This window comes from Geotrypetes seraphini, chromosome 4 (genome assembly GCF_902459505.1).
Source record: "Geotrypetes seraphini chromosome 4, aGeoSer1.1, whole genome shotgun sequence".
Lineage (NCBI taxonomy): Eukaryota > Metazoa > Chordata > Amphibia > Gymnophiona > Dermophiidae > Geotrypetes > Geotrypetes seraphini.
The window spans coordinates 12674893-12700212 of NC_047087.1; the positions used below are offsets into that span (position 1 = coordinate 12674893).

Consider the following 25320-nt stretch of genomic DNA (forward strand, 5'->3'; position numbering starts at 1 on the left):
GTGACCCTGGGCAAATCACTTAATCCCCCCATTGCCCTAGGTACATTAGATAGATTGTGAGCCCACCAGGACAGACGGAAAAATGCTTGAGTAGCTGAATAAAGTCATGTAAACCAGTGGTTCCCAACCCTGTCCTGGGGGACCCCCAGCCAGTTGGGTTTTCAGTATATCCCTAATGAATATGCATGAGAAAGATTTGCATATCTGTCACTTCCATCATATGCAAATCTCTCTCATGCATATTCATTAGGGATATCTTGAAAACCTGAATGAATAAGTAGGGGGACCCAGATGGTCTGAATGTCTGTTAAGTTGTGTGGGAACCTTTTGAATGTTATAGGATTTCAAAATTTCTGCTAAAGGTGTCATTTGGCTTGAATTAGATATTTTTGTGAATGTAGGTTTTTACGGAAGCTTTTTTAGGAGGGAGAATCTCTTGGTTGTGTTGGGAGAGAATTCCACCATTTTGCTGCTAGGTATGGAAAAGTTACTAAGGTGTGGTAGCCATTTTAACTCGTGCTAAATGCTAATGCATCCATTATATCCTATGGACGCATTAGCTCAGGGGCCTCAAAGTCCCTCTTTGAGGGCCGCAATCCAGTCGGGTTTTCAGGATTTCCCCAATGAATAGCATGACATCTATGTGCATGCACTGCTTTCAATGCATATTCATTGGGGAAATCCTGAAAACCCGGCTGGATTGCGGCCCTCAAGGAGGGACTTTGAGATCCCTGGGTTAGCTGATCAAGTTATAATTCTTGTTAGGTGATCTACTAAGTTCATCATGTAGTCTGGGGTTTCACCATGAAAGATCAATTTGCATCATTTGAAGAGATTCTTTGCTTCAGTAAGAAGTCAGTGTAGTTTGAGATACAGAGGTGACGCTTTCTCATTTCTTGTTGCTGAAAATATTAGCCTGGCTGCTATGTTCTAGAGCAGGGGTGTCCAACCTTTTGGCTTCCCTGGGCCGCATTGGCTGAAAAAAATGTTTCTTGGCCACAAAAATGCGCAAACGCTGCAGCAAGACAGAGGAGTGAACCGGGAAGACGGTAAACACCCGGGGGCAGCAGAGGAAAACACTGCATCGCCTTTGACCAGGGCCGCACAAAATACTTCACGGGGCTGCATGTGGCCCTTGGGCCGCAGGTTGGACACTCCTGTTCTAGAGGGTCTGTAATTTTTTGCATATACTGTCGCTATTGCAGTAGTCTAACTGAGACAACTAAATAAGCGATTGGGCTAAGAGCCAAAAGGTTTCTCTGTCAAAGCAATGCCAAATTTGTCTTCGTTTCCTCAGTGTCAGAAATACTCTTTTGATTAAAGATCATACTTGTGCTTCCCAAGTTAGGTTCCTGTCAAATATAATCCCCAAGATTCTCAGTTCTGATTCCAGTCCTTGTTGATAATTCTGGATGGGTTCATAGTTGCGGTTTTGTAGAAAGAAAGGAATAGTGTGATGTCATCAGCGTAAGTGAAGTACATTCATCCTTTTCTTGTCCAAGAAGTATCGTAGGGTTGACATCAGCACATTGTATTGGGGAAAGTGGTGAGCCTTGAGGTACTCTGCTTAAGGCTGCCCATTCTTCAGATATTTTATCTTTCAGTTTTATGTGTCAGTCAGCCATTTCAGCACTGGACTGGGTGTAAGGCTGACTCCTTAGCCTAGGCCAGGCTTTCTCAGCCAGTCAAGGTTTTAGGGTACCTACAATGAATATGCATGAGAGAGTTTCGCGTGTACTACCTCTCGTGTATTCACTGTGGATATCCCAAAAATCTGACTGGGTGACGAGAACCCCTAGCCTGAGCCCTTTACAACTGACTAAATAATGCAGCCTGTGGGAGGCACAAGCATACCTGAATCTGGTACAAGATCCTTATTTGTAGCTGATGATTTTGCTAAACCTAGGTGAGAGCTTGGTATTAGTGGAAAATGTCAGGTTGGAGTTAAAGGATTCGGCGTCCCAGACTAAAAAGCAAGTCCTGGGTCTAATTCTAGTTTGAATGGGGGTGGGGGTGGAAGAAGACTATAGGTCTGAGGCATCTGATTCTCTTACTTTAATCTTTGCAAAATACAGAACTGACCTTAGCTCTTTGGTTCACTAGTTGTTAGTGGAAGCAATGAGACCCCACAATGGTGGATTTCAAACTGTTTTCCATTGGGACCCATTGGAAGAAAACCTTATCTTTCTGAGCCCTCAATCCTAACTCTTGCCACCCCCTTCCCCCCAGTCCCCTGTTAAATCGTACACTCTGTCTTTGATATGTACTCCTGCTGATTTTCCATCTCTGTGTGACTTAGTGTCAATCGAACTGGAGAGGATTGTGCCTGTCTCCTTTTTTCTCAGGGGTAGGGGGGGTATCACATGGCTTTAATGTGCTGAGAGCCACACAGGGCTGCAGGTTGCTAGCAGAATGATGCAACATGTCACTGCTCTAATGAAACTTGCAGAAATGTCATAATGGGAATGGGACAATGATCCAGTTCCTGCGCTATAAACTTTTGAGAGGTATAATCTGTCTGGAATGAATGGTCAGCTTTCTTTTATCGCTATGCTATATGCTTAGGTACTTAAACAGGGCAGAGTTCTTGGAGAATATGGAAATAGCAAAACTCTTGATTTGCAGTCTATGTGCATGCTTCAAGCTTATTTGGATTTGATATACCACTTTTAGAATGAAAAGCGGTTTACAATTATACAGAGAATTAAAAAATACTTTAAAAAATATTTAAAAAGTGGGAAACAGACTGACATAAATACGGACCTACCATGCTACGTAAGGGGAACTGGGAAGGATACATTGCATGAAACTAATAGAAAAGAGACGGAAGGGGTTAAGGGAGTCTGCCCATTGAGACCATTGGCTTACTGAGATGGAAGGATGAACATTGTGAGAATTCTGTGAAAGTCAAGAACGTAAGATTTGAAAATGTTTTGGATGTGGGGAAAATGTATGGAGCATTGCTCATGGAATTCTTTCTAGCCCGTTTTTGACTTAGAGGGGAAGGAGCAACTTCATTCATGAGCTGTGGGGTATTAGTTTTGGGGGGAGGTGTAGTAATTATTGCAGGAGTAGGGGGTAGTTGCATAGTAGGCTTGACGTAGGGTTGCAGGGGATATTTTTGGTAGTGGTAGTTTTAGAGGGCTGAAGAAAGGCAGTTTGAAAAGAGGAATTTCCTAGCAGTTGTGTTTATATCTAAATTTCTATGCTAGAGAAGCTGGAACTGCTTGCATTGCATCACTTGTGAGAGCGGCTTATTTCTGTGGAACCCTCGATCTTGATTTGGCCCATTTTTGAACTGGATGTGTCTTTTCATCAGATTTTTCTCCGTGTCTAATTTGATTGCCTTGATCTCCTTTCATTACATTTCCGGAGAACTAGTTTGTCCTCCAGACAGGCAGATGTTCTTGATTCCTTATATACAATTATTTCCAACTTCCATTGGGTTGGAAAGAATAAGGAAGACCAGTGGGAAGTGCTTGAGGTTTTCTTGTGTACATCTAGGTTAGTTGTATAAAACAAGTAGACTGTGGTATAGAGTTCTATATTCTTCTATCTCTTGAAGCTTGTCCCAGTCATCTGCTATAAGCAATAAGCATTGTTTGACCCCCCTAAAAAATAAATCAAAGCGTTATCTTTTCATCAGTATCAGTTGCTTGGGGGAGGGGGAGGATTCAATCAATGGCACTCGAAAGTGGACGCTCCCACCTTTACAGAACAGTGCTTAGTGCCAGTTTCTGTGCCCAACTCTAGCTGCCAGACTTATGCCTGCTGACACCTGGTGTAAATCCTGGCACCCAAGTTAGGCACGGAGACCCATAATTCCATAATACAGCGTTTTGGAAATGCCCATGGCCACGCCCCCTTTTGAGTTGCATGCTATGGGAATTAGACACCCAGCATTATAGAATAGCTGACAAATTTTATGTGGTGCCAATTAACATCCGTAATTGATTGATGGTTAGCAGCTTGTTAACTAAATCTCGGCATCATATATAGAATCCGGAGGATAGTGTGTGAATCAATAATCTCCTTCTAGTAGCTTCAACCATCTTCGTTCAAAAAGCATTCACTAAAGTGACTACATAGGTAACTTTATCAATTGCCCAAGCTGTGTATGAGTAAAATTTTGCAAGTTGGCGTATGTCATGCATATATCTTGAGGAGGCAGTCTGCATGTTCAAGCCTGCACATTCTTCAGGGAAAAAGTATCTACCAAAAACACAGGTGCAGAACTCTTTGGCAACTTTTTCCATAGGCTGTTTTCAAAGATAAATCACCTGCATGCCTTCCCTTGAGACTCGGTGCAAACAAAACTCCTTTGAACTTTGTACCAGCCTTTGATGTTCTGTAAAGTGATTTCACGGAAGTTACCATTATAACAGAGCACATTCTGTGTCCTTTATAAAAGCAATCTATGTGCCTTTGTAAAATTGTCTTCCTCCAAACTCCCACATCAAGGCAGCCATAGCTTTTCCACCTGTTTGCATAGCTCTGCCCCTGGGAATACCTATCCCAGCAGCATGTGAAAAGTCACAATGTGGATTTATAGTGCATGCACTTATGCATGTAGATCTCAGTATAATTTTATGAGCATCTATTTCTGCATATAAAGTTTGTTCAAAACAAGGCTAATTATCAAATTACTGGGATAATGTATGTAGATGTAGTGTACATAAAATCCAGTGAAAGGCACTTGTGGAATGGTCCCTGAGGGTGGATGAGTTTGCAATGTGAACTAGTGTGTGTACCTGCCTGTTTTTTGCATAAAAAGAAGCTGAAGTGATCAGGACTGTGGCATTTTTCCACCATGGGAAATGCTTCTCCATTTCCCCCCAGCAACCGACATCTAAATTGAATCCTGTGTGTTGAGTTACAATGCTATAAGCTGGTAGTATCTTTCCTATATGCAGGGCGCCAAGAAGGAGCCATGGAATCTCTTCAGAGTCTAAATTACAGAAAGGGATACATTTTAAAAATACAATCTTATAAAACATAACCAGCTTTTTTATGCTGCTCCACTACAAATAGCATGAAAAATTACATTTGTTAAAGAAAGTTGTTGTTTTTTTATTACCAAGCGAATTTATCCAAGGAGGAAAAAAAAAGTAATTTTAGCCACATTAGAAAGAAGAAAAAGTTTGAATATATTCAACATACTTTTTCTTATTTTGTTCTGTCAAAGCACAAAATTGTTGTACTGTATTAAGAGTTTACATGCATCAGAGAGAAATAATGAGACTGATTAAACCAAAGAAGCCTGCAAACCTGGACAGCTTTACTCCCAGAAGTTGATAAGGACAAATGGCACCAGCAGTTGGCTGTTAAGTCTTTTGTTTGATACCAACCCAAAGCTTCCTTAGGAATTGCTCAGCAAATTAAGTCCTTAAGAGATCCACAATGATTCATGAAAGAAATTGCCATAGTGTAGCTTCTCAGTGTATGCAAACATATATTATGCATTTTAGTTCTCCTGAAAATCTGACTGTGGACAGGGACAGGCTTGTGACCCACTGTACAGAAGCCTGTAACTAAGGGACTGAGGCACAAGCCTCAAAGTGGTCAGTGTCATTTTTGCCAAAGAGTGACTAGGAATTAGTCCTACTCCATTTGGACTTTGGAAACTCTCACAGATGGGATGGGAGGGGTAAGGTCAGATTGATGAGAGGCTGTGATTTTTAAAATCACTCAATTTTTGACAGGAATGAAGACGTGGCTTGGTTGTACCGAGGGCTGTGTGAGCAACATGGCCATACAAAGCACGGGCTAAAATTAGCCCCCATCCATTGTCTCCTCTTCTTGGCAATGATGCAGTGGGGTAGGGCCGGCCATCATGGAGTATGCCATATAGGGCATGATTCTGGTTTGGTGTGATCTTCTGTCTATCCATGCCAAATGTTAAGATCTATAATCCCTTTCTCCATGCGTTCTTGAATTGATATATTGTCCTGAACTCACTGGGAGGCTGTTCCATATATCCACCGCTCTCTCTAAAGAAATATTCCTTAGATTGCTCACCTTTTTCCTAAGATCCCTGGGTTGTTTTTCTAAAGGAAATGGGGAGTCTGCTCTCTAGCACATAGAGGTAGAAGGAATATAGATTTCCAAGGTTCATCTCAGCCTACAGGGTGAAGCAAGATATAAAGTCTTGTTTTTAAGTTTGTCTGTAAATGTTTGCAGCATCTCTGCCTCTGACTACAGTCAAAGTCCTTTGGAAGACAACTACTAATGTCAGTATAAAATCTATGGAGGTGTAGAGTCCCCCCCTCCCCCATTGGAGGGCCTTATAGAGTATTATTTTCTCTCACCCAGCCCCAATAGGAAACAGAACTCATGGACATAGTGAAAAGGTTCCAGTGTAAACACAGTTTATATTTGCATATCTTGGACACTCCTATATATGCAAATTGCTTTTGCATATTGATTTTGGATAGCCTGAAAACCTGGCTGGCTTTGGGGTCAGCAGGAGAAGTGTGGGAACTGCTGTTCTTGCATTGCAAGCATCTCTCTTTTTTTCCTGCATCTTTAGACAGGGTTTCTGTAACTACAACTGAAAACATGCACCAGATCTTTTCAATTGAGCTGTGTTGGCAAATTTAACGGTCCTCTTATTTCACGGCACATTATCCCAGATAAATGATACTGAGAAAAGAATGATTTTCAAATGATTGTGCAGTATGTTAAGCTAAGGGGTTAGACTAGAGCAACCATGGCACATCTGTACACAATACAGCAGCTCTTCCTTGGAATAAACACAAAGTAATTTTTCCACTGAGAGTCTCTAAGCAAATAGTTTATAGATACTCCATAGATAAAAGGGGTAAAACCTTTTTGTATGTCTGGCCCTAAATTTGTTAGACCTAAATGACATCGACATCAAAGAACCTCCCATGTCTGGAAAGTAAATTTAGATAATTAGTGACTCTCTTCCCATTAGATGCTAGAATTAAACACATTTAATAAACAACTGCTCTGTATTTGTAGGAAGGAATAGAATCACTATTTGTAAATACTTGCACAAGGTCATTTCAATGGTTGAATACTTTGAGATAAAGATTAATTTAATTTTCTCTTTTTTTAAAGAACAAATGTCATAGTTTGGGATCGTGATGGTTTTGTTGAGCCTTATATATGAGGGGGTGCTGAATATGGTTCAATCAATGATATGAAACAACGTCAAAACATAGAATTTTGTTTCTGCAAATTGGCGTTTAATGAACTAAGATACATTGGCAAAATAACGCTCAGAGTTTAGGAAGTTGGTTGGGCTGAGAACGGTTCAGCACCCCCTCCTATGTAATAAAAGTGAGCCAAGCATAGGACAATCGAGCCATGGCGGAATGAGGCATTGTGACATCGCAATCTCAGGTCTGGTTACCAGATACTGAAACTCTTCACACTTCAAGGGGGTGTTGAAAGAAGGGAATGACGTGGATATGGTTCAATCAATGATGTGAAATAATGTGTGTGTATATATAGATATATATTTTAAACCCATAACATTTTGTTTCTGCAAACTGGCACTTAAAATAAGATAACACTCTTTTCAGCTACAGTGGCAAAATGCTCAGAATTTAGAAAGTTGGGGGTTGGGTTGAGAATTTTTCAGCACCCCCCCCTTTTCGTATAATGCATAGTATTCATGCAAACATCTCATGAAACTCAGAAGTACCTGTATATTAGTGGCAAAGTATGAACTTCTCAATTTGAGTCATAAATCTTTCATTTTGTTGGAATACAGCTGCTTATTGGCCCCACAAAATTTCTTTTATTGAACTCTGTAAGGATATTTTTAAATATTGGCATGGCATGATCTGACAGTGTTTCTCAAGCTGATCCTGAAGTACCCCTTAGTCAGTCTGGTTGGTTAAGGAGTACTCCAGAGACAACTTCATAAATATTGATCAGAAAGATAAAATGCTGTCAATGGGGATTTTGGTTTTTAAACAAGGGAGGGTGGTGACGGGTCTGTAGCTGAGAGGAGGTTCCTTTGGCCTTTAATACCAAAGGGTTAAGATACAGCAAAGAAGAGGTAAGAGAGAAGGAGTGAGTTTCTGGGATTGCGTGTCAGCTTAGAGAATAGGAGAACCTTTCACGCACCTCCTTCGGGTATTGAGGTGTTATCAGGACTTTGCTGTTGCAAGTATTGACACCTGCCTCACCCCAGATTATGATGGAAACCAGTTGTGATTTTTTGACTCTATCCCAGCACTCTCTGGCCATCTATAGTCCAGAAGCCTTGTAGGTGGTGTTGTTGCTGGACTGTACAAAATCTCAAGATCTTTTTAGCGTATGGGTTTTGATTATTTTTCTTTCATTATTTTTTTTTAAAGAAAGAATTGCAAGCAGAATTATAAACGTTTCCCTGCAGCTGTGAACCATACAGCTGCAAATTCAATATTTATTATTTGGTTCTCTCTAGGGCTGCAGCAACCATTTAATATTTAAAACAAAAGTCAAAACACATGCAAAAGATAAAAGCAAATTATGCAGGTAGACCAGTTCCATATAGCTTGCCTCCTCCCCCTGCTTCCAGAGAATGGGGATGAATATTACCAACCTGAATCTGACATCACGAGGACTTGCTCCTCCTGCCTCTGCTCATTTCTTTGGTGGGGAGTGGGGTATTATATATTTTTTGTAATGCGTGGTTTGTGGTTTTGTACATTCTTCTTCCCATGGCTGAGACAATGTATTGGGACTGAATTCTGTAAAATTTGGAGTGGACTGGGGCTTCTAGTGGGCCCAGCTGGTACAAGTTCTGCCTTGGTTCCATCACTCAGGTTTGCCAAGATGGCCCCTGGGAAATTCCCTGCTTGATCCCCCATAAACAGGCTCTGAACTGAACTGAAACTTTATGCTAAATTTAGATTACCAAACGCATGCATTGATCACTGTGAGCTGAGAACATGTCTCATGATGGCAGCTGGGATGGTGCCACCTCTGGTCATTTATTTCTGATCAAAAAGAACGATCCAGAGTGGAGTTAAAACATGATATGTTGGAAGGGAAAGCAAAACAGGACTGTTTCATTCAGTCTATTACCGTTTGGAGATGGGAGGAGGGAAAGAGATGGATTTCTTTTTTTGTTTTATAAATATATACCCCCCCCCCCTTTTACAAAACCATGATAGTGTTTTTTAGCGCAGGTTGGCATGCTGAATGTGTTGCTCCCGATGGTCTATGAATGTTGGGAGCAGCGGAGAGCATTCAGCGTGCTAGCCTGCGCTAAAAACCGGTACTGCAACTTTGTAAAAAGGGGGGGGGGAGGGTAAGTAAACTCTGTCATCTGCTTTGGTTGATATATTTAGACTGTTTTTGCTTTTTCTTTTTACGGTTTTTCAGTACAGGCAGGAACCGCAGAATTATTCCGAAAACGTAATTATAATCCATCTGGTTTCCTGGGGACGTTCATGTGGGAATACTGCCTCTGTCACCTCTTTAGAGAGTGAGACTGACAGACACTTCGCTGGTTTCTGACAGTTCCCTCCCTCCTATCTCCTGATTTATGATACTGGTTTTATTCTTCTCATGCTGTGCTCATCCCTTCTCTCCCTTGGTCATGGCTCCTGAACTGTTTCTTATTGTCATGTAAGTTATAGTCTGGTGTATTTTTATGTTTGGAAACAAACAGGAGAAACTGCCTTCACACCAGTGAACAACAAAGGTGACCAATTGATGTTCAGTCTCTTTTATTCTAATGGACTCGACACGAGGGCCTGCCTCAGGAGTCTCGTTGTAAATCAATTCGTGCAATTCCCATAAACGTTTCAACACATGCTTGAGTAAACTGCAGCTCTGATGAACAGCGTCTGCTGCTGTCCGCGGTTAATTGAAAAAGCTGCAGTTTATGGGAATTGCACAAATTGATTTACCCCAAGACTCCTGAGGCAGGCCCTTACGGGCCAAAACACAATCGTGTCGAGTCCATTAGAATAAAAGAGACTGAACACCAATTGGTCACCTCTGTTGTTGTTTTGCTGGTATTTTTATGTTCAACAGTTTAGCAATATAACTGTAAAACTGCTACGACGTCCTTGTAAATGACAGGACACCTAAAAAGATACGTTCACAGGGGTTTTAGAGGGACATGTTGGAATGCTGGATCTACAGCTGACCTACAGTAATGTGCCAAAATGAGACCTCATCACTTGTGGGGCCCGCTAAAGTTTGCAGCTTGGATCCAGTATCTGGGTGGAAATTGAACTCCTTGGCATCAAACACCATAGCACCCAGTCAGGGTGCCTGAAATACCAGTGGGACTTGTGGAATGGTATCAGACTAGCAGGAGGATTAGGTTGCAGGTGGAACGAAGTTTCATGAGGAGCTTCCAGCCCTCTCCCTCTTCAGCAGTGAAAAGAAAAAAATGAAAGGCCTACATGACAAATTAACCGTGTTGCTTGTACGATTTTACCAAAATAGCCATAAATTAAGGGTTTAAAAAAAAAATCGATTTTAGGTGGAGGGACCTGAAAAGGAATGTGTGCCTCGTCCTCACTTTCATTCTTTAGTGCAGCTTTTGAGATCAAGGAAGATTTAAAGCTCTTCCTTGACTAACCCCTTTGGACACTAGGTCAGTCCTTCAGTCCCTCTGCTTCCTTTGGTGCTGGGATAGCATTTTCCTGTGCAGAGCTGTGAGAGGTGGGACATTCTGCCATGCCACACAGAACAGTTTTTATACAAGCAACCAATTCTGGCTGAAATCCAAAAATCAATACCCAGAAAAAAAGGCAAACGCTGCGTGATATTCAACTATGTCCTGGGGCAGGAAACAAAAGATGATTGACTGAGAATTGTCACAGTCTGATCTCTTCATCTTTCTCCTTCCCAGTCCGTTCGTGTCCCATCTGCTTTGCAAACAGAAGAACAGGTGCCTTGTTAGATGAAAAAGTGAACAAACAAAATAGCAACTCCAATGTTCAGCAGGATCACCATGAGAACTAGGATAGGAGCCGAGCCCTAGAATTGAAAAGAGACAAGAGAGAGAGAGACTTTATAAGCTTCATGTGCTTCTTAGGAGCTTTGCCCAACGGTCAAAAAGATGTGTACAATGAAACTCTTTGCACCTAATTCTCTCTAGTTTGGGGGCTCGTCTGCCTTCTAACTCCCCTGCTTCTTTTCCTGCTATGAAGCCTTTGTAGGATCCTTGCTCACTGTCATCTTGTCAAGACCCTAATCTGAAATTGCTACATGTTAATAATGGGAGGGGAACACTTTTCAAAGCAGCTGCAAAGCTTCCAGGAATTTTCCCTACAGATTTTTACATTAGTTCTCAAAGTTAAAGCTAAAAGCATACGTTCCTTACAGAATTACCTTAGACAAGGCATTCCTACAGATTTGTACCGCGTGCACCAGTGGCATAGCCAGAAGAAAATTTGGGGGTGGGCCAGTGGATAGGTTACATGGCCTTACATTTCCTCTCCCTTAGCTAACAAAGATCCCCAGTTCTGCTAGCTGAAGACATCTACAACCTGCCAGCCCATGTTTAGAAAAGTGCAGCATTCAAAGGCAGCGCTCTGAACCATGCTCAGTCCTGACTATGTCCACCGTGCCTGTGTCAGCAGTACCACTAAGTGCCACAGATTTTTCATGGGGGGTTCAGCGGGCTGCCAATGTCTTCAGCTGGTGGGGCTTGGCGATCCCTGCCAGTTAGGTGAATGGTACACCGAAAGCTGCTGAGTTTTTATGTTTCAAAAAGTTGGCACCAGTCACCGCCCTGCTCCACCACTGCTCTGCCTCTTACTACACCCTGTCCCACTCCCAACAGTGAGGGCAGGATGCAAAAAGCTCCTACCCCATGGGAGTGATTTTTACAGAACGGGTGATGCTCAGCATGAATAGCATGCAAATTCTATGTATGCTATTTTGGAGAACAAAAGGGGGAGGAACTGTGTCTGGCACCTGCTCAGAAGAGCAATCACTAGGCACAGCTCCTTCTCCCATCCCTCCTGTCAAAAATGTCTTCTGCCACTGCTGCTCTCCCTGGCGGCAGCAGAATCCCCAATCAGCTGAGCTGGTAGGACTCCCCAAAGCCACCAATACCCTCACACAACAGCAGAAAATTTCTGCACCAATTATGTGCATCCCTAATGAGCGCCTAGCGATACATTTGCATAAAGTTATGATGATCAGTAGCAGCCACAGAGAACCCTTTTTGGCAGCGGGAGAACAGCTTTCCATCCTAGTAAGTGTTTACTTCCAGGGAAAGCTTCTGTGCAGTGGGGCCTGAGTGCCAGCAGGTTGCTCTCTTCAGCTCTGTCACAGTCCCTCAATATATAAATGCTTTCTTCACACAGTTTTAAATTCAAACTGTGTATTCTGCATTCACAGTTCCACTTGGAACAACAACTGCTTTAGAGCAGAGCAAGCGCATTCCCCATAAAACGTGCTGTTCAAAAAATATTTGCTTTTAATACAATATCAACAGCAAGAAAATTAATTCTGTCAGTTCCAGGCATACTGTACAAAAATTCACTCAAGGCCTGGAGAAAATCTACCATTCTGCCATATCTTCCAAAATGCACGGAACAAGGACAATTGCAATGGGACCTAGAACATCAGTACAGCTTCCGGGAAAACTGAACAAGCCAGATTACTAGAGAAACTCCAGAACTTTGCCTAGAGTTCTACAGTTTAGAAAGCATCTGAAGACACTCCTTTTTGATCACATTTATCAGTGAATTATATGATCAAAATTCGTACCTGGTTTTTCTTAGGTGCTGCGATGTCACTATGTCATCTGCTTTTTATTATGCATGTTTTTATTGTAACCTCTACAGAACTGGTGGATGGAGTGGGTAATACATTTTAAAATATGGTAAATAACCCCTCTTTTTACTAAGCTGAGGCCCAGAGCACCAAATGTTCCGGCACTCACAGAATGTCTATGAGTGTTGGATCAGCATTGGAGCATTTAGCGCCCTCGGCTGTGGCTTACTAAAAAAAAAAGTACCACCCAAATATCTAGCTTCTGCCGCTCATACCGAACAGAGCCCCTCACCAAATACAAACTCAGTGACCCTATACTAATAGAAATATATAAATGAAATCATCTTTGTCTTCTCGCCAGGGTCGTCTTTTCCAGACCACTTGGGAGCCTTTTTGGACTACTTTGACCCCTCTGGCTCGTAGCCGAATACTTAATTGAAGCTTTTGTTTGTACTTACCTTTTTGTACCTTTTCCTGTATAGTTTGATATTCTGATTCTTTGTTACTTTGTGTTTGGAAGGAGGACCCAGGGGTGGGTATGGGGGGGGAGGGTGTTTTGGTTGGGGTTTTTTTTGGGGGGGAGGTTCATTGGGGGGATATTACAAACTTTTGAGCTGGTTTTGTATTATTGTGTTACCTTGCTGTTTTCTTGATTGCTCAATAAAATATATTTGACCATAAATGAAATCATCTGACACTCCATGAAATAAGACTCTTGCATAAAGGACAATCCCAAACAAAGACTGCAGATGGGGGGTGGGGTGGGGGGGAAGGCAAGCGCTGTAATTTGTGTGAACGAACTATCCAACAAGCAATGTACGAGTACATAGGTTACATTTTGCTAGTTCTGTTCTGGTTATCGCATCTTTTAACAATTGCCTTTAATTTTTGATTCACCCCCATACTATTAGGAAACTAAACAGGACAGACTACGAGAGATCATCATGTAGAAAATTCCTACTAAGGGGGAGGATCCAAGATGGCGACGGAGTAAGTCGTGTCGGCGAGAGGCTCCTGCACAACCGGCAAATATTTACTTACTTGCCCTTCTTTTTTCCTCTTTTTACAATGCCGAAGCGCAGGGGAAGACAGAGGGGTGTTCTTCCTACTTTCTCTGCCTCTTCGCCGTCGACGCAGACGGCGATTACCAGCTTTGCCGTCCCAGTTGGAGCGGGCGTGTCTGCTGATCGAGGGGGGCAGACCTCGATCTTGGAGGGCGAGACTTCGCTCAGCCCGATGGGACCTGGAGTTCCTCCTCGCCCCAGGACGGTGTTGGGAGCGATGTTTGCAGCACAGGAAACTCCGGAGTTGATTCCTCCGGTGGTGCTGCCGATTTCCTCTCTGACCCCAGATGAGTTGCACAGCTTGTCGGCTCCTGTGCAGCCGACAATGGAGAATGGAGGAACAGAAACCTATAATGCTACAGAGAAGGAGAAGGTGGAATCCAGTGGAGTGATTCCCGGTACAACTTTGCTTCCTCCTTTGATAAGACCTGATGTTATAGACATGGAGGCTATTTGGAGTGGCTTGGAATCACTGTATAAGGTATGCTCTCAATTCGTCACTTCAGCCCAGAGTACCAACATACAGTTTAAGACTTTTGATGAGAAACTTCTAAAGCAATCCGATAGAATAGACAAATTAGAAAAATCTATGACTGAAGCGAAAGCTTCAATTAACTTACAACTGAAGGATAAAAATTTACTTGTTAGAAAATTGGAAAATTTGGAAAATGCTAACAGGAGTTTGAACCTTAGACTTTTAAATTTTCCTATTTCCAAATTCCAACCGGCAAGAGAACTGTTTCATTCCTTATTGAGACTAGTACTTAAATTTCCTGAAAATAATTTACCACCGGTACATAAACTTTATTATTTAAATATTCCTAAAGAAGATAAAGGAAAAGGAACCGTAGCAGGAGATTTAGATCTCACAGCTATCCTGGAAACATCTCAACAAGAAGAAATTATGGGAAGAGCAACTTTATTGGTAACCTTTGTTTTTCAACAAGATAAGGAAGCAGTTCTTCGTCTATTCTATAAAACTGATAATTCAGAATTTCATGGTTCAAAAGTCTCAATTTTTCCTGATGTATCAAAATGGACTCAAGATAGACAAAAGAAATTTTTAATTTATCGTCAGCCAATTTTGAGTATAGGAGCAACTTTTCAGTTACGTTTTCCCTGTAAATGCTGTATTACCTATCAGAATAATAGATATATATTTTATGAACCTGATCAGTTGAAATTTTTTCTTGAGGGTAAGGTAGCTGGTTAAGCTCCAATCCCCTCCATGCCTTTTCTATTAACCAGGATGATAATTTAATTTAATCCAACTGTTTGATCTCCTAATTTAATTTGAATGAACATTTCTTGGAAAACCAACTTCCCTTGGAGGTGTAGGATTCTCTCTCCCTAGTTTGTGGACTATGAACTTAGTTAAATTTGTGGAATCTTTGATTTATAACTTATGTTATGTTTCTTCTCAAATGTTTATTTCTATTACATTGTTGTTTAACAATTTGTAAAATGTAAACAAATAAATAAAAAAAAAAAAAGAAAATTCCTACTAACAAAATACCTGCTCTTGGTCATACGCACAGAATCAATAGCTACATTAACTGCTGTTACTCCATCCTCTGGCGAGAAGTTCCATAGCGTAAATATTCATTGAGTGAAAAAATATTGTCCTCTGTTTTAAAAGCATTAGCTGAAGTGTCCCTTGAACTTTTTGAAAGAGTAAACAATTACTCCACTTAGGGTTTTGTAGACCTCTATCATATCCTCCTCAGCCTTCTCTTTTCCAAGCTGAAGAGCCCTAACCTCTTAAGCGTTCCATCCCCTTCATCATTTTAATTATCCCTTCCTAATTTGCTATATTCTTTCTGAGATACAGCAACCAGAATTGCACACGATACTCAAGGTGAGGTTGCACCATGGAGTGATACAAAGCATTCAAATTTTACATTTTAAACAAGAACTTCAACTTGAATATGGATCAGAATTAGAATATAAGAAACCACGGATGGTATCCCCCATCCAAATAAATATTAAAAGAAAAACATAATGTTCATTATTTCGTCCACAATGATCCAAGAACTAAGTAAATAAAAAAAGAAATTCAATACAAAAATCATTTATCAGGACATAATAGAAGTAAGAGAGTGGTTCACTAAACTGTAGGAATCACCATTGGTCCTATGGTTACTTCCCCCCCCCCTTCCTTGGCCACAATAAATTGTAACAACTGTTTGGGTTCAAAAAATAGAAAAGATTTTCCTTCTAATGAGATACAGCACTTAGCAGGAAATTTTAATACGAAGGAACCACCCAGAGAAATAACTCTAGGTCTATAAACCAAAAAGTCTTCTTCTCTTCTATGTCTCACGAGATCTATCAGGAAATATATGAATTATTGAGCCCCAAAAAGTTTTATTCATATGTCGGAAATATGTTAAAAAAATCAAATCCCTGTCAAACTCTAAGGCAAATGAAACAATAAGGGTAGTCCTCTCAGTTATTACTTCAAGAGAACTTTCCATAAAATTTGTTAAGTTCAATCCACTTGCTTCTGGTCCTACTGGGTCTTTAGGAGTAGAGCTTTCCCGTTTCTTCTCCGAGGTAATATATTGCACTGTGACAATAGGCGGTAAGCTTTCTTCTGGTATTAAAAGAACTTCTTTTAAGTATTTCCGGACCATTTCCAGACCAGAAATCACTGGAGACTTGGGAAAATTCAAAAATCTCAAATTATTCCTCCCCTGTTTATTTTCCATAAATTCCAATTTTCTATTAATAAAAAAATCGCTCTTTGAACGTTTCCAATTCCAGTGATTTAAGTGAATTGATCTGGTCATCATGTTGCTGTATTTTTTCACCTTACTTTGTTAATTTAAGTTCATGTTCCTTTACCTGAGAGCTGACAGTACCACTATCCAAATGTAACATTGAGACTGCTTGTTACAGGTTTAATTATCTCTCCAAATTGTTGATTAATAGGAGCAGAAATTAAGTTCTTACCATCTTCTGTGGATAGTGCTAGTAAACTGGCTGCAGTGGGAGTCTCACCTCCCAACAACTTGGCTCCCACTGCTCCTCCGGGATTCTCCGGGTCTGCAGGAGTACCTCTCCTTCCACAAAGTTTCCACTCCCAGGCTGAAGAGAAGCCCGATCCATGCTGAGGTTCACCGAAGACTCTAGTGTTCCTCCCGAAGCTGGTAGAGTCCCTCTCTGATGACGTGTGAATCCCGCGTCCAGCATTGTCTGTATCAAGTTCCTGGAGCTCGCGGCTGCCGTAGGATTCGGCCACGTAGCTCCCTTCCTCTTCCCCATTAGTTGGCATAAAAATATTTCAAGCGGCCAAAGCTGCGAGAATAGGCCAAGCAGGAACAAAGAAACACTCTGCCCTGTGTCCCTGAAAGAAAATTCAGCCACCACTGTTGGAAGAGGGAGAATCAGAAGACGCTGACACGGAGCTCACCGCCAGACGTCTGACTCAATCGTCATCTTGAATCCATCATCATTTTTGTCCTATTTTCTATACATCCTTTTCCTAATCATTTGTAGCATTCTGCTAGCTTTATTGGCCACAGCTGCACATAACAAAAGGCTCAGGATGATCTCTAGATCTTATTTCTTGGGTGATGACTTCTAAAATGGAACCTAACATTTATTGATTGATTAATTTACTGCTTTTTTAAGGGAATTCACTCAAGACTCAGTCAAACATAGGCAAATAACAATACAAGGTTTGGCTATATTTCAATGTCAACACAATAAACCATTTTAATATACAGCATAGGATGTAAGCAAAGGTGGAACATACAGACAGGAGTTAGAAAATCAGGGGACGGATTTAAAGAAAGCTGCATGTGACATCCAAAGGTGCTTGGATGTTAGCTAGGAGTGGCTAAGCAGCTGGTGTCACTCCTTGTGTGTGTGAGTGCAGGACATGTTTATCCACTCCTATCCTAGATGAGATCATTTTCAAGCACCAGTCTGACCTCTTACTCTATCTCTTCTATCCATGTCCTCCTTCTTTGCTGCCTATTAAAAATTTTTTATCACGCATTGTGTTGACATTGTAATGTAACATGCTATGCCATACTTTGTATTGTGATCTGAAAGGTGGGGTTGTTTTTTTACTATTGTAATTGTCTATTGGTTATGTTTGACTTATTCATGCTGAACTCCTCCTTCAGTGAACTCCTTCAAAAAGGTGGTAAATAAATCCTAATAATAAATAAAAATAAATTTTGCTGTTTCTAATGTCCTCCAGCACACTCAGGCTCCCCCCCATATAGTAAGGCAAACAAATTTTGCATCCACAGAACCCCCAGTACTCCTACAACATTGGGAGCGGAGCAGAGCTTGGATATTTCCCCATAAAGAAATGTCTGATTCTAGTATAATCTCAGTAATAACTACATAAACCCTCTCAGAACCAGACATATTGTGAAATAATACTAAACTCTACAAAAATGTCATTCAGCGCCTAGAGTAAATCTGCCGTGTCAGCACTAACTTAAAGAACAAGGACCCTTCCTGCTCCAAATATTACACTGGGCTCTTGAACATCAGTACATGTAAGCCAAATTACTACAGAGAAAATCTATGCTAACAGAATACCTGGTCTTCGACATACACATAGATCACAGATATCAAATACAAAAAGGTGACTACAAACTAGAAATAAAAATATGTAGACAGAAATTAAACTTTCCTTGTATGCACTAAAAGACCAAAGAAATACAGTAGAAAGAAGTGAATTGCCCCTTGTACGGTGGAAACTATAAAGACAACAGGTGGAGATGGGGGATGCAACCAGGACAGTTGCCCTTGGTCCCCTGGCCAGAGAGGGCCTCAAGCTTGCCTGAAGTTTAAGAATAGTGGGCTTTGAGGTTCCCTTCCATATCTCTGCCTAGTCATGTCTAATAAGAGTTCTGGTAGTTGTACATATCGAAAACTGATATATTCTAATCACTAAAGAGAAAATAAAATTCATTCTGTACTTTTTATTTTTCTAATTATGTTGGTCCTCGTTTCTGTTTTCCTCTGTATTCTCTTTCCAAGTCTCCTGTCCATGTGACATGTCTTCTCTGTCCTTGTCCACCATCCATCTTTCCTTTGTAGCCCTATCACCTCTTTCCAGCATCAACCGTCTGTTTCCCTGTCCCTATTCTTCCCTCATTGTCAGCATCTCACATCTAGTCTATACCCCTATTAGGGATGTCAACTCTTCTACAATCAGTCAATTAGGTTGATCCAATTTTGTTTATCTCATGGGAAAACCAGAACTACAAACCTATACATATAATGGGACAAAACCAGGATTGCATCAGCCTATTCCATTAACTTGAGGTGAGGTAACAAGAAGATCTGGACCTACAGAAGGGAGAAGAGTTGCCAAACAGATAGTTTTTGGCTAGTGTGGCCAGTTTTACAAAGGAAGACCAATGGGCATGAAATACGCTAGTATAAGTACCAATTGTCTGCTGTCTGTTGATAACTCCCGGGTTCCAATTTCATCTTCCATCTCTTCCAGCCATTGTCACTGCTGCTGCCAACAAATATTGACACAACTGTCAAATGCCTACAGCAGCAAGCGGTACTGGTGCAGGAATCACATGGACTTAGGGGCTGATTCTACCATCAGGATACACGTTTTTAGAAAAAGCTCAGGCAAGAATGGCCACCTACATTGTAGGCATCTGTTGCGGGTCTACAGAGATGCATAGGACACTTAAGCTCACCCGGGCAAGTTTAAGTGTCACTACGTGTCTCCCTAGAGCTGCAGATGCCTGAAATATAGGCCTACTAAATGCTGGCCTACATTTCAATCCTAAAAGTAGATACTGCTGCCGGCTCAGCTGATCGTAGCATGGGAATGCCCAATAAACTGAGCTGGCAGGACTCCCTGAAACTGTGGCTTCAGGGAGTCCTGCCGGCACAGCTGATCGGAGGAAAATACCCCTTCCATGATCAGCTGAGCCAGCTGTGGCAGAGGAACCCCCCCTCCAACATACACATCTGCGATCGGCAGAAGGGATGCCCACTTCCTCCTGCCTAACACCCGCAGCACCCCCCTACATCCAATCAGCAGGAGGGATGCTCACTCCCTCCCTCCTTCTGCCAGGCCCCCTTGATCCCATGAACCTCCGACACCCTAACACCCCACTTGACACCCCAACATTCATTCCAACCAATTTCCCCACACCCCAACATCCCATGAATCCCCCTGTACCTTTAGAAGGCCAGGAAGAGGGATGCCATTCTGGGATGCTCTGGGAGTGGCCTAAGACTCCAATTGGTCCAGATACCAAAGGCCACTCCCATGATTACAGAGGTGAGATACTGGACAGGGGAAGATGCTGTTAAGAGGTAATTTTATAAAATGGGCACCGATAGCAAGGAGCCAAGAATGCACATAAATGACTAGGATACCATATGTGCACATATGTGCTTTAATTCCAATACTCTGACTACGTGCTACTCCATAACGGTGTGTAGACTGAAGGGGCACATAGCATAAGACATATAGTTACACATGTAAATTGCAGAATGCTATAATTTGTGTGTGTTTTTCAGGAGTCTAGGTGTGACCATTTATATCAGCTTTATGACTGGCATAAGCACTCACTTCTAAACATATACACATGTATACATCCGCTTATAGTACATAAGAACATAAGAATAGTCATACTGGATCAGACAATGGTCCATCAAGCCCAGTAGCCTGTTCTCACAGTGGTCAATCCAGGTCACTAGTACCTGGCCAAAACCCAAGAAGTAGCAACATTCCATACAGAATCTCAAAGAATAGCAAGATTCCGGAACCCCAATGAGAGCAACATTCCAGAGTTGAGATTGTGATGTCATAATGCCTCATTCTACAGTGCCTCAGAGCCAATCCAGGTCCCTAGTACCTGGCAAAACCCCCCAAAGAGTAGCAACATTCCTGCATCTCAAAGAATAGAAAGATTCCGGAACCACAGTGAGAGCAACATTCCAGAGCTGAGATTGTGATGTCATAATGCTTCATTCCACAGTGCCTCAGAGCCAACCTCATCAGTGATGTTACAATGGCTTGATTGTCCTATACTAGGCACACATAAGAACAGCCATTCTGTGACAGACCAATGGTCCATCAAGCCCAGTAGCCCGATCTCACGGTGGCCAATCCAGGTCACTAGTACCTGGCCAAAACCCAAGGAGTAGCAACATTCCAAGCTCCAATTAGACACCCTTTACAGAATTCCCTTCTTTAAGAAATGTTTTTCCATTACTGGCCTCCATTGCTAATCTTGAATCCCTTAGCCCCACCCAGGAGCTGCAGCAGACTAAAACAATCCATTAGTGAAAGATGCATATTTGCAAAAAGTCACTTAACTGTTCAATTTATCTTTCCGAGATCATTCCCACATAAGTGAGATCAACTGGTATGGATCATATTCACTGTCATAGTACTTCACTGCTGTAAATAACGAGCCAATATTCCACCCCTATCTTTCAGCCAGAGAGACAAAGCCTTTCAGAAGGTTTCTGTTTATGAGCTAATGCTCCTGACCCCTCAGAAATCCCATCAACAGCACCAGAGATATGAATGTGCTTCTACTCTCTCCCAGAGCCATTTAGCAGTTCAGTTTACATATTTAAATCAACAGGACAGGTTTAAACAGGTGTGTGTGTGTGTGGGGGGGAAGGGAAGCACCATGCTTTTCTGAACTACACAGCAGGAAATGTGAAATGAAATATTCACGCTTATTCGCTGCATTGAAGCAGCATATCCAGGAGGCTCAGTAACCCAGAGAAGGAGGTGGAGGGGGGGGGGGGCAGGGAAAAGAAAACCAATAGCAGATCTTCCAAGTTGCCCAGTTCCAGGAGGAAGATTTGAAGCCAGTCCTGAATTTCTGCCAACCTCAGCCTTATGCATTACAGGACCTGCAGTACTGACAACGGAGAGAATCAATGACTACAAAGCCCATTAGCCTCCTGGAACTGGTAACTTGACAGCTGTGCAAGAGTGCCGAGTAGGGACTGGTTGCCAACTGGCTCCAGATTTACCTGAAAGGTTTGATCCAGTCCACATTTTACTCCATGACTTGTAGTTCTGATGTCCCTAAGAAAAGCAAGACTTGTCTCTGTATACAGCGGGGTAAACTCAGATCAGGATCAATCCTATTGGGCAAATTTGAAGCTAGTTAGGAATACTAATGATACAAAGAGATGGAGAAAACACATAATAGCATTGTGCTTCTGGGAAAGCCTAGGGATAGCTCTCAGAGAGTGGCATAACTGCATGAGGCTTTCATGAATAGGGCTTCTGGAGGAGTGTGTGGCACAGTGGTTAGAGCTATAGCCTCAGCACCCTGAGGTTGTGGGTTCAAACCCAGCGCTGCTCCTTGTGACGCTGGGCCACTCACTCAGTCCTCCATAGCCCCAGGTACATTAGAGCGATTGTGAGCCCACTGGGACAGAGATAGAAAATGCTTGAGTATCTGATAACTTTGATATAAACACCTAATCAAATGCTCTGGAAGCTGGATTGAGACATATGGTTTGGACCTGTTCTAATATTCAATCCTTTTGGATAACCATATTCCTTTTTGTAGAGCGCATCTGTAATATTACTATACAGCGCTCTCCTTTGCTTTTATTTGGTGCCTCGCCCCATTATTATCCTCGGAAACGAGGAGCTGCTACTTTTCTCAGGCGGACAGTCCTGGTTGCTCTGAAATGCATTCTACTCAAATGGTTGGAGGCGGATGCTCCTGACTGTTCCCTCTGGTGTTGCACTCCAGCAGTGGGAAAGACGGGATGTCTTAGATTTTTCTTCCTTGTGAGGGCGCTCTTTTCAGAGTGCCTGGGAGCCATTTTGGAATACCATGACTCCCTTGGCTCGTAGTCGATTATTAAACTGTTGATCTCTTGTCCTTGACATTTTTCTGAGTACTCTGCATTTCTGTGAATTTATGTACACCTTTCTTTTACTCGTTTCCACTTTGGTTTATAGCTTGAAGGAGGGTGGGGGGGCGAGGGGTGGACCGGGGGGGGGGGGTAATAATGTTTGTTAACAAAGTGAGCTTGTTTTCTGTATTCAGCTGTGGTTATTGTTTCCTTTTCCTGTTGAGCTCAATAAAACAAATTTGACAATAAACACCTAATGAACTTTCTCTGGAGCCATAACCCTATTCATGAAGGCTGTCTGTCCAGGTTTTGGAAAGCCTGAGCTCCACATCTGGGTGAGGGGGGGGCCTCTGAGTATGCGTGGATGCGACATTATCATGATCATATCACATCTGTGGAGAGGCCCTCCAGACATAGCTCCGAGATCAGGGAAGATGACAAAGGTTTGTGTGGGGGCCGGGCCGGGGTGGAATGGAGCCAAATAGGGTGTGACTGGACGTGGAATAGGGCAAAGCCTTGTGTCCTCTTTTTTAAATTTAAAAATCTGTTAACCCTAGGAGGAAGTAGAGCAGGGTGTGCCACCAGGAGGGTTACAACGAGGCAAGAGATGATGTCAGTTGTCAGCAGGATTGCCAACTGGATCCGGATTGGCCTGATAGGACTAATCTAGTCCTGGGTTTACCCCATTGCATGTAGGGACTTCTAGTTCTGATTTTCCTGTTGCATTCCCTAAGAAAAGCAATGGGGTAAATCTAGAACTGGATCAACTCTGTCAGATGAATCTGGATTCAGTTGATAACCTTAACCCAGGGGTGTCCAACCTCAGTCTTTGCCAGGTTGGGTTTTTAGGATTTCCCCAATGAATAAGCATGAGAACTATTTGCATATAATGGAAGCAGTGCATGCAGATAATCTGATGCAAATTCATTGGGGAAATCCAGAAAACCAGGCTGGATTGCGGCCCTTGAGGACCAACGTTGGGCAACCCTGCCATAGCCCATACTCATTTTCAGGCACACAAACTCTCTTCTCATAAACACAAATTCATCTAACATGTTTTTCTCTTTCTCTTCCCTCACTTTCTCCACCTGCACAGAGACAGGTGGGAGAAACAAAAGTTACCTTGGGTCCAGAACTGGATCTGTGTATAACTTAGACCAGGGGTAGGCAATTCCGGTCCGCGAGAGCTGAAGCCAGGTCAGGTTTTCAGGATATTCACAATAAATATGCATGAGAAAGATTTTCATCTCAAGGAGGCAGTGCATGCAAATCCATCTCATACATATTCATTGTGGATATACTGAAAACCTGACCTGGCTCCAGCTCTCGAGGACTGGAATTGCCTACCCCTGACCTAGACAGCCTTCAGGTTAAGGCCTTGCATTACAGAGGGCTTCACACTTCACAAAAATAATTAAATGCCATTTGTAAATAATGAAAATGTCAATTTCAAAAAGTTATAATCTTTGTTTTTATTATTGACCATTGTTGGTTGTTTTATTTTATCATCCATTAAACCTAAAATTTACTCCCTGTTTAGTTGAGGAGAACTTCTTATGTGTTACAGCTTAGGGTCTAGAATATGCATAAATTTGGTCCTAATTGGGCCAAATATACAAAAGCAAAGAACATTCAAAAAAGAGGAAGGAGAGCAGTCCTGTGACAACAAGTAGATAAGTACGAATACAGAAAGAGGAATGGATGAACCTGTTTGCAGACTCGGTACGCAGATGTTTGGCACCAGTGTCCAGAATGGCCCCTGGGTGAGACTTTTTGCCCATATTATAGACCCAGGCCAGCTCCCCAGCTCTGAAGAAGCCCATAGGAGGCAAAGCTTGAAGCTCCCGCCCCCTCCCCCAGCATGCTGTGGCACGCAGTACACGGATGCTGTTCCAGCACCAATCTGGTGCAATCCACACATCTCGTCAACAGATTAGGGGCTGAGGAGTCCATCCCAATCAATTTTCAACAAAATTGAGGGGTTTTGAGGCAGAAATCAAGCTTAGAAAAAAAAAGATTGATAAAAATCCAAAAATGGTAAAAATAAACACTTTTCAAAAATAAAAAAATAGCAGTTTGGGGAAGTGGGAGACCTGAACCCTTCCCTCAGAAACTCTCAAAAATGAATTTTACAGAGTTCCACAAACCACCCATAAATGGAGGTGTACTCACAGTCTCTGAAGTGCCTGCCTGCCAGCTCTGTACACTGCAGCTGAATGGAGGAAAATGATTTTCTGCCTCAGAACCGCTTCAAAATGACCAATTGGACTGCTAATTGGATGGACTTCGACTGTAACCTCTGCCCCTACGGAATCTCTCCACATGACTGGAGTCAGAAAACACAGTCTGCGCCCTGAAACCCGGAGGGACTTTTACACAGGACACATACAGCCTGCGCTTAAACCCCTGACCAGGTCAGCAGGCAAGTGAGCTCCCAGGGGAATTGACCCTGAGTCTGAAAAAGGTGGCACATAGCAGGCTGGCTCCATAGGTCCACTGAAGTTTCTCTGTGAAGCAGCAGTCCAGCTACACGGGACTGCGTCCTTTCTTCTGATAGAGGACACAGTAAGGGGTCTCACGCCACTGAAGCCATCGAAAGAAAATGAGCTTTAAGTGATCAGAATAAAAAAAGAAGAGCAGATCAGAAGACTTCTGCACAGTTTGCTTGCAGAAATTGAAACCGCAGGGGACTCTAATTCTCTCTCTA

At 42.2% G+C, this 25320-nt stretch overlaps 1 protein-coding gene across 1 annotated transcript in view; it reads right to left on the minus strand.

Annotated features, from left to right (window-relative positions):
- Positions 1-8356: 8356 nt before the first annotated feature.
- The window catches only part of JPH3 (junctophilin 3), a 234027-nt gene continuing 217063 nt past the window's right edge, over positions 8357-25320 (minus strand). Inside the window, exon 5 of the mRNA XM_033941680.1 lies at positions 8357-10959. Coding sequence (XP_033797571.1) covers positions 10879-10959 — 81 coding nt within the window. The 3' untranslated portion in view covers positions 8357-10878. The remainder of the gene's footprint in view (positions 10960-25320) is intronic.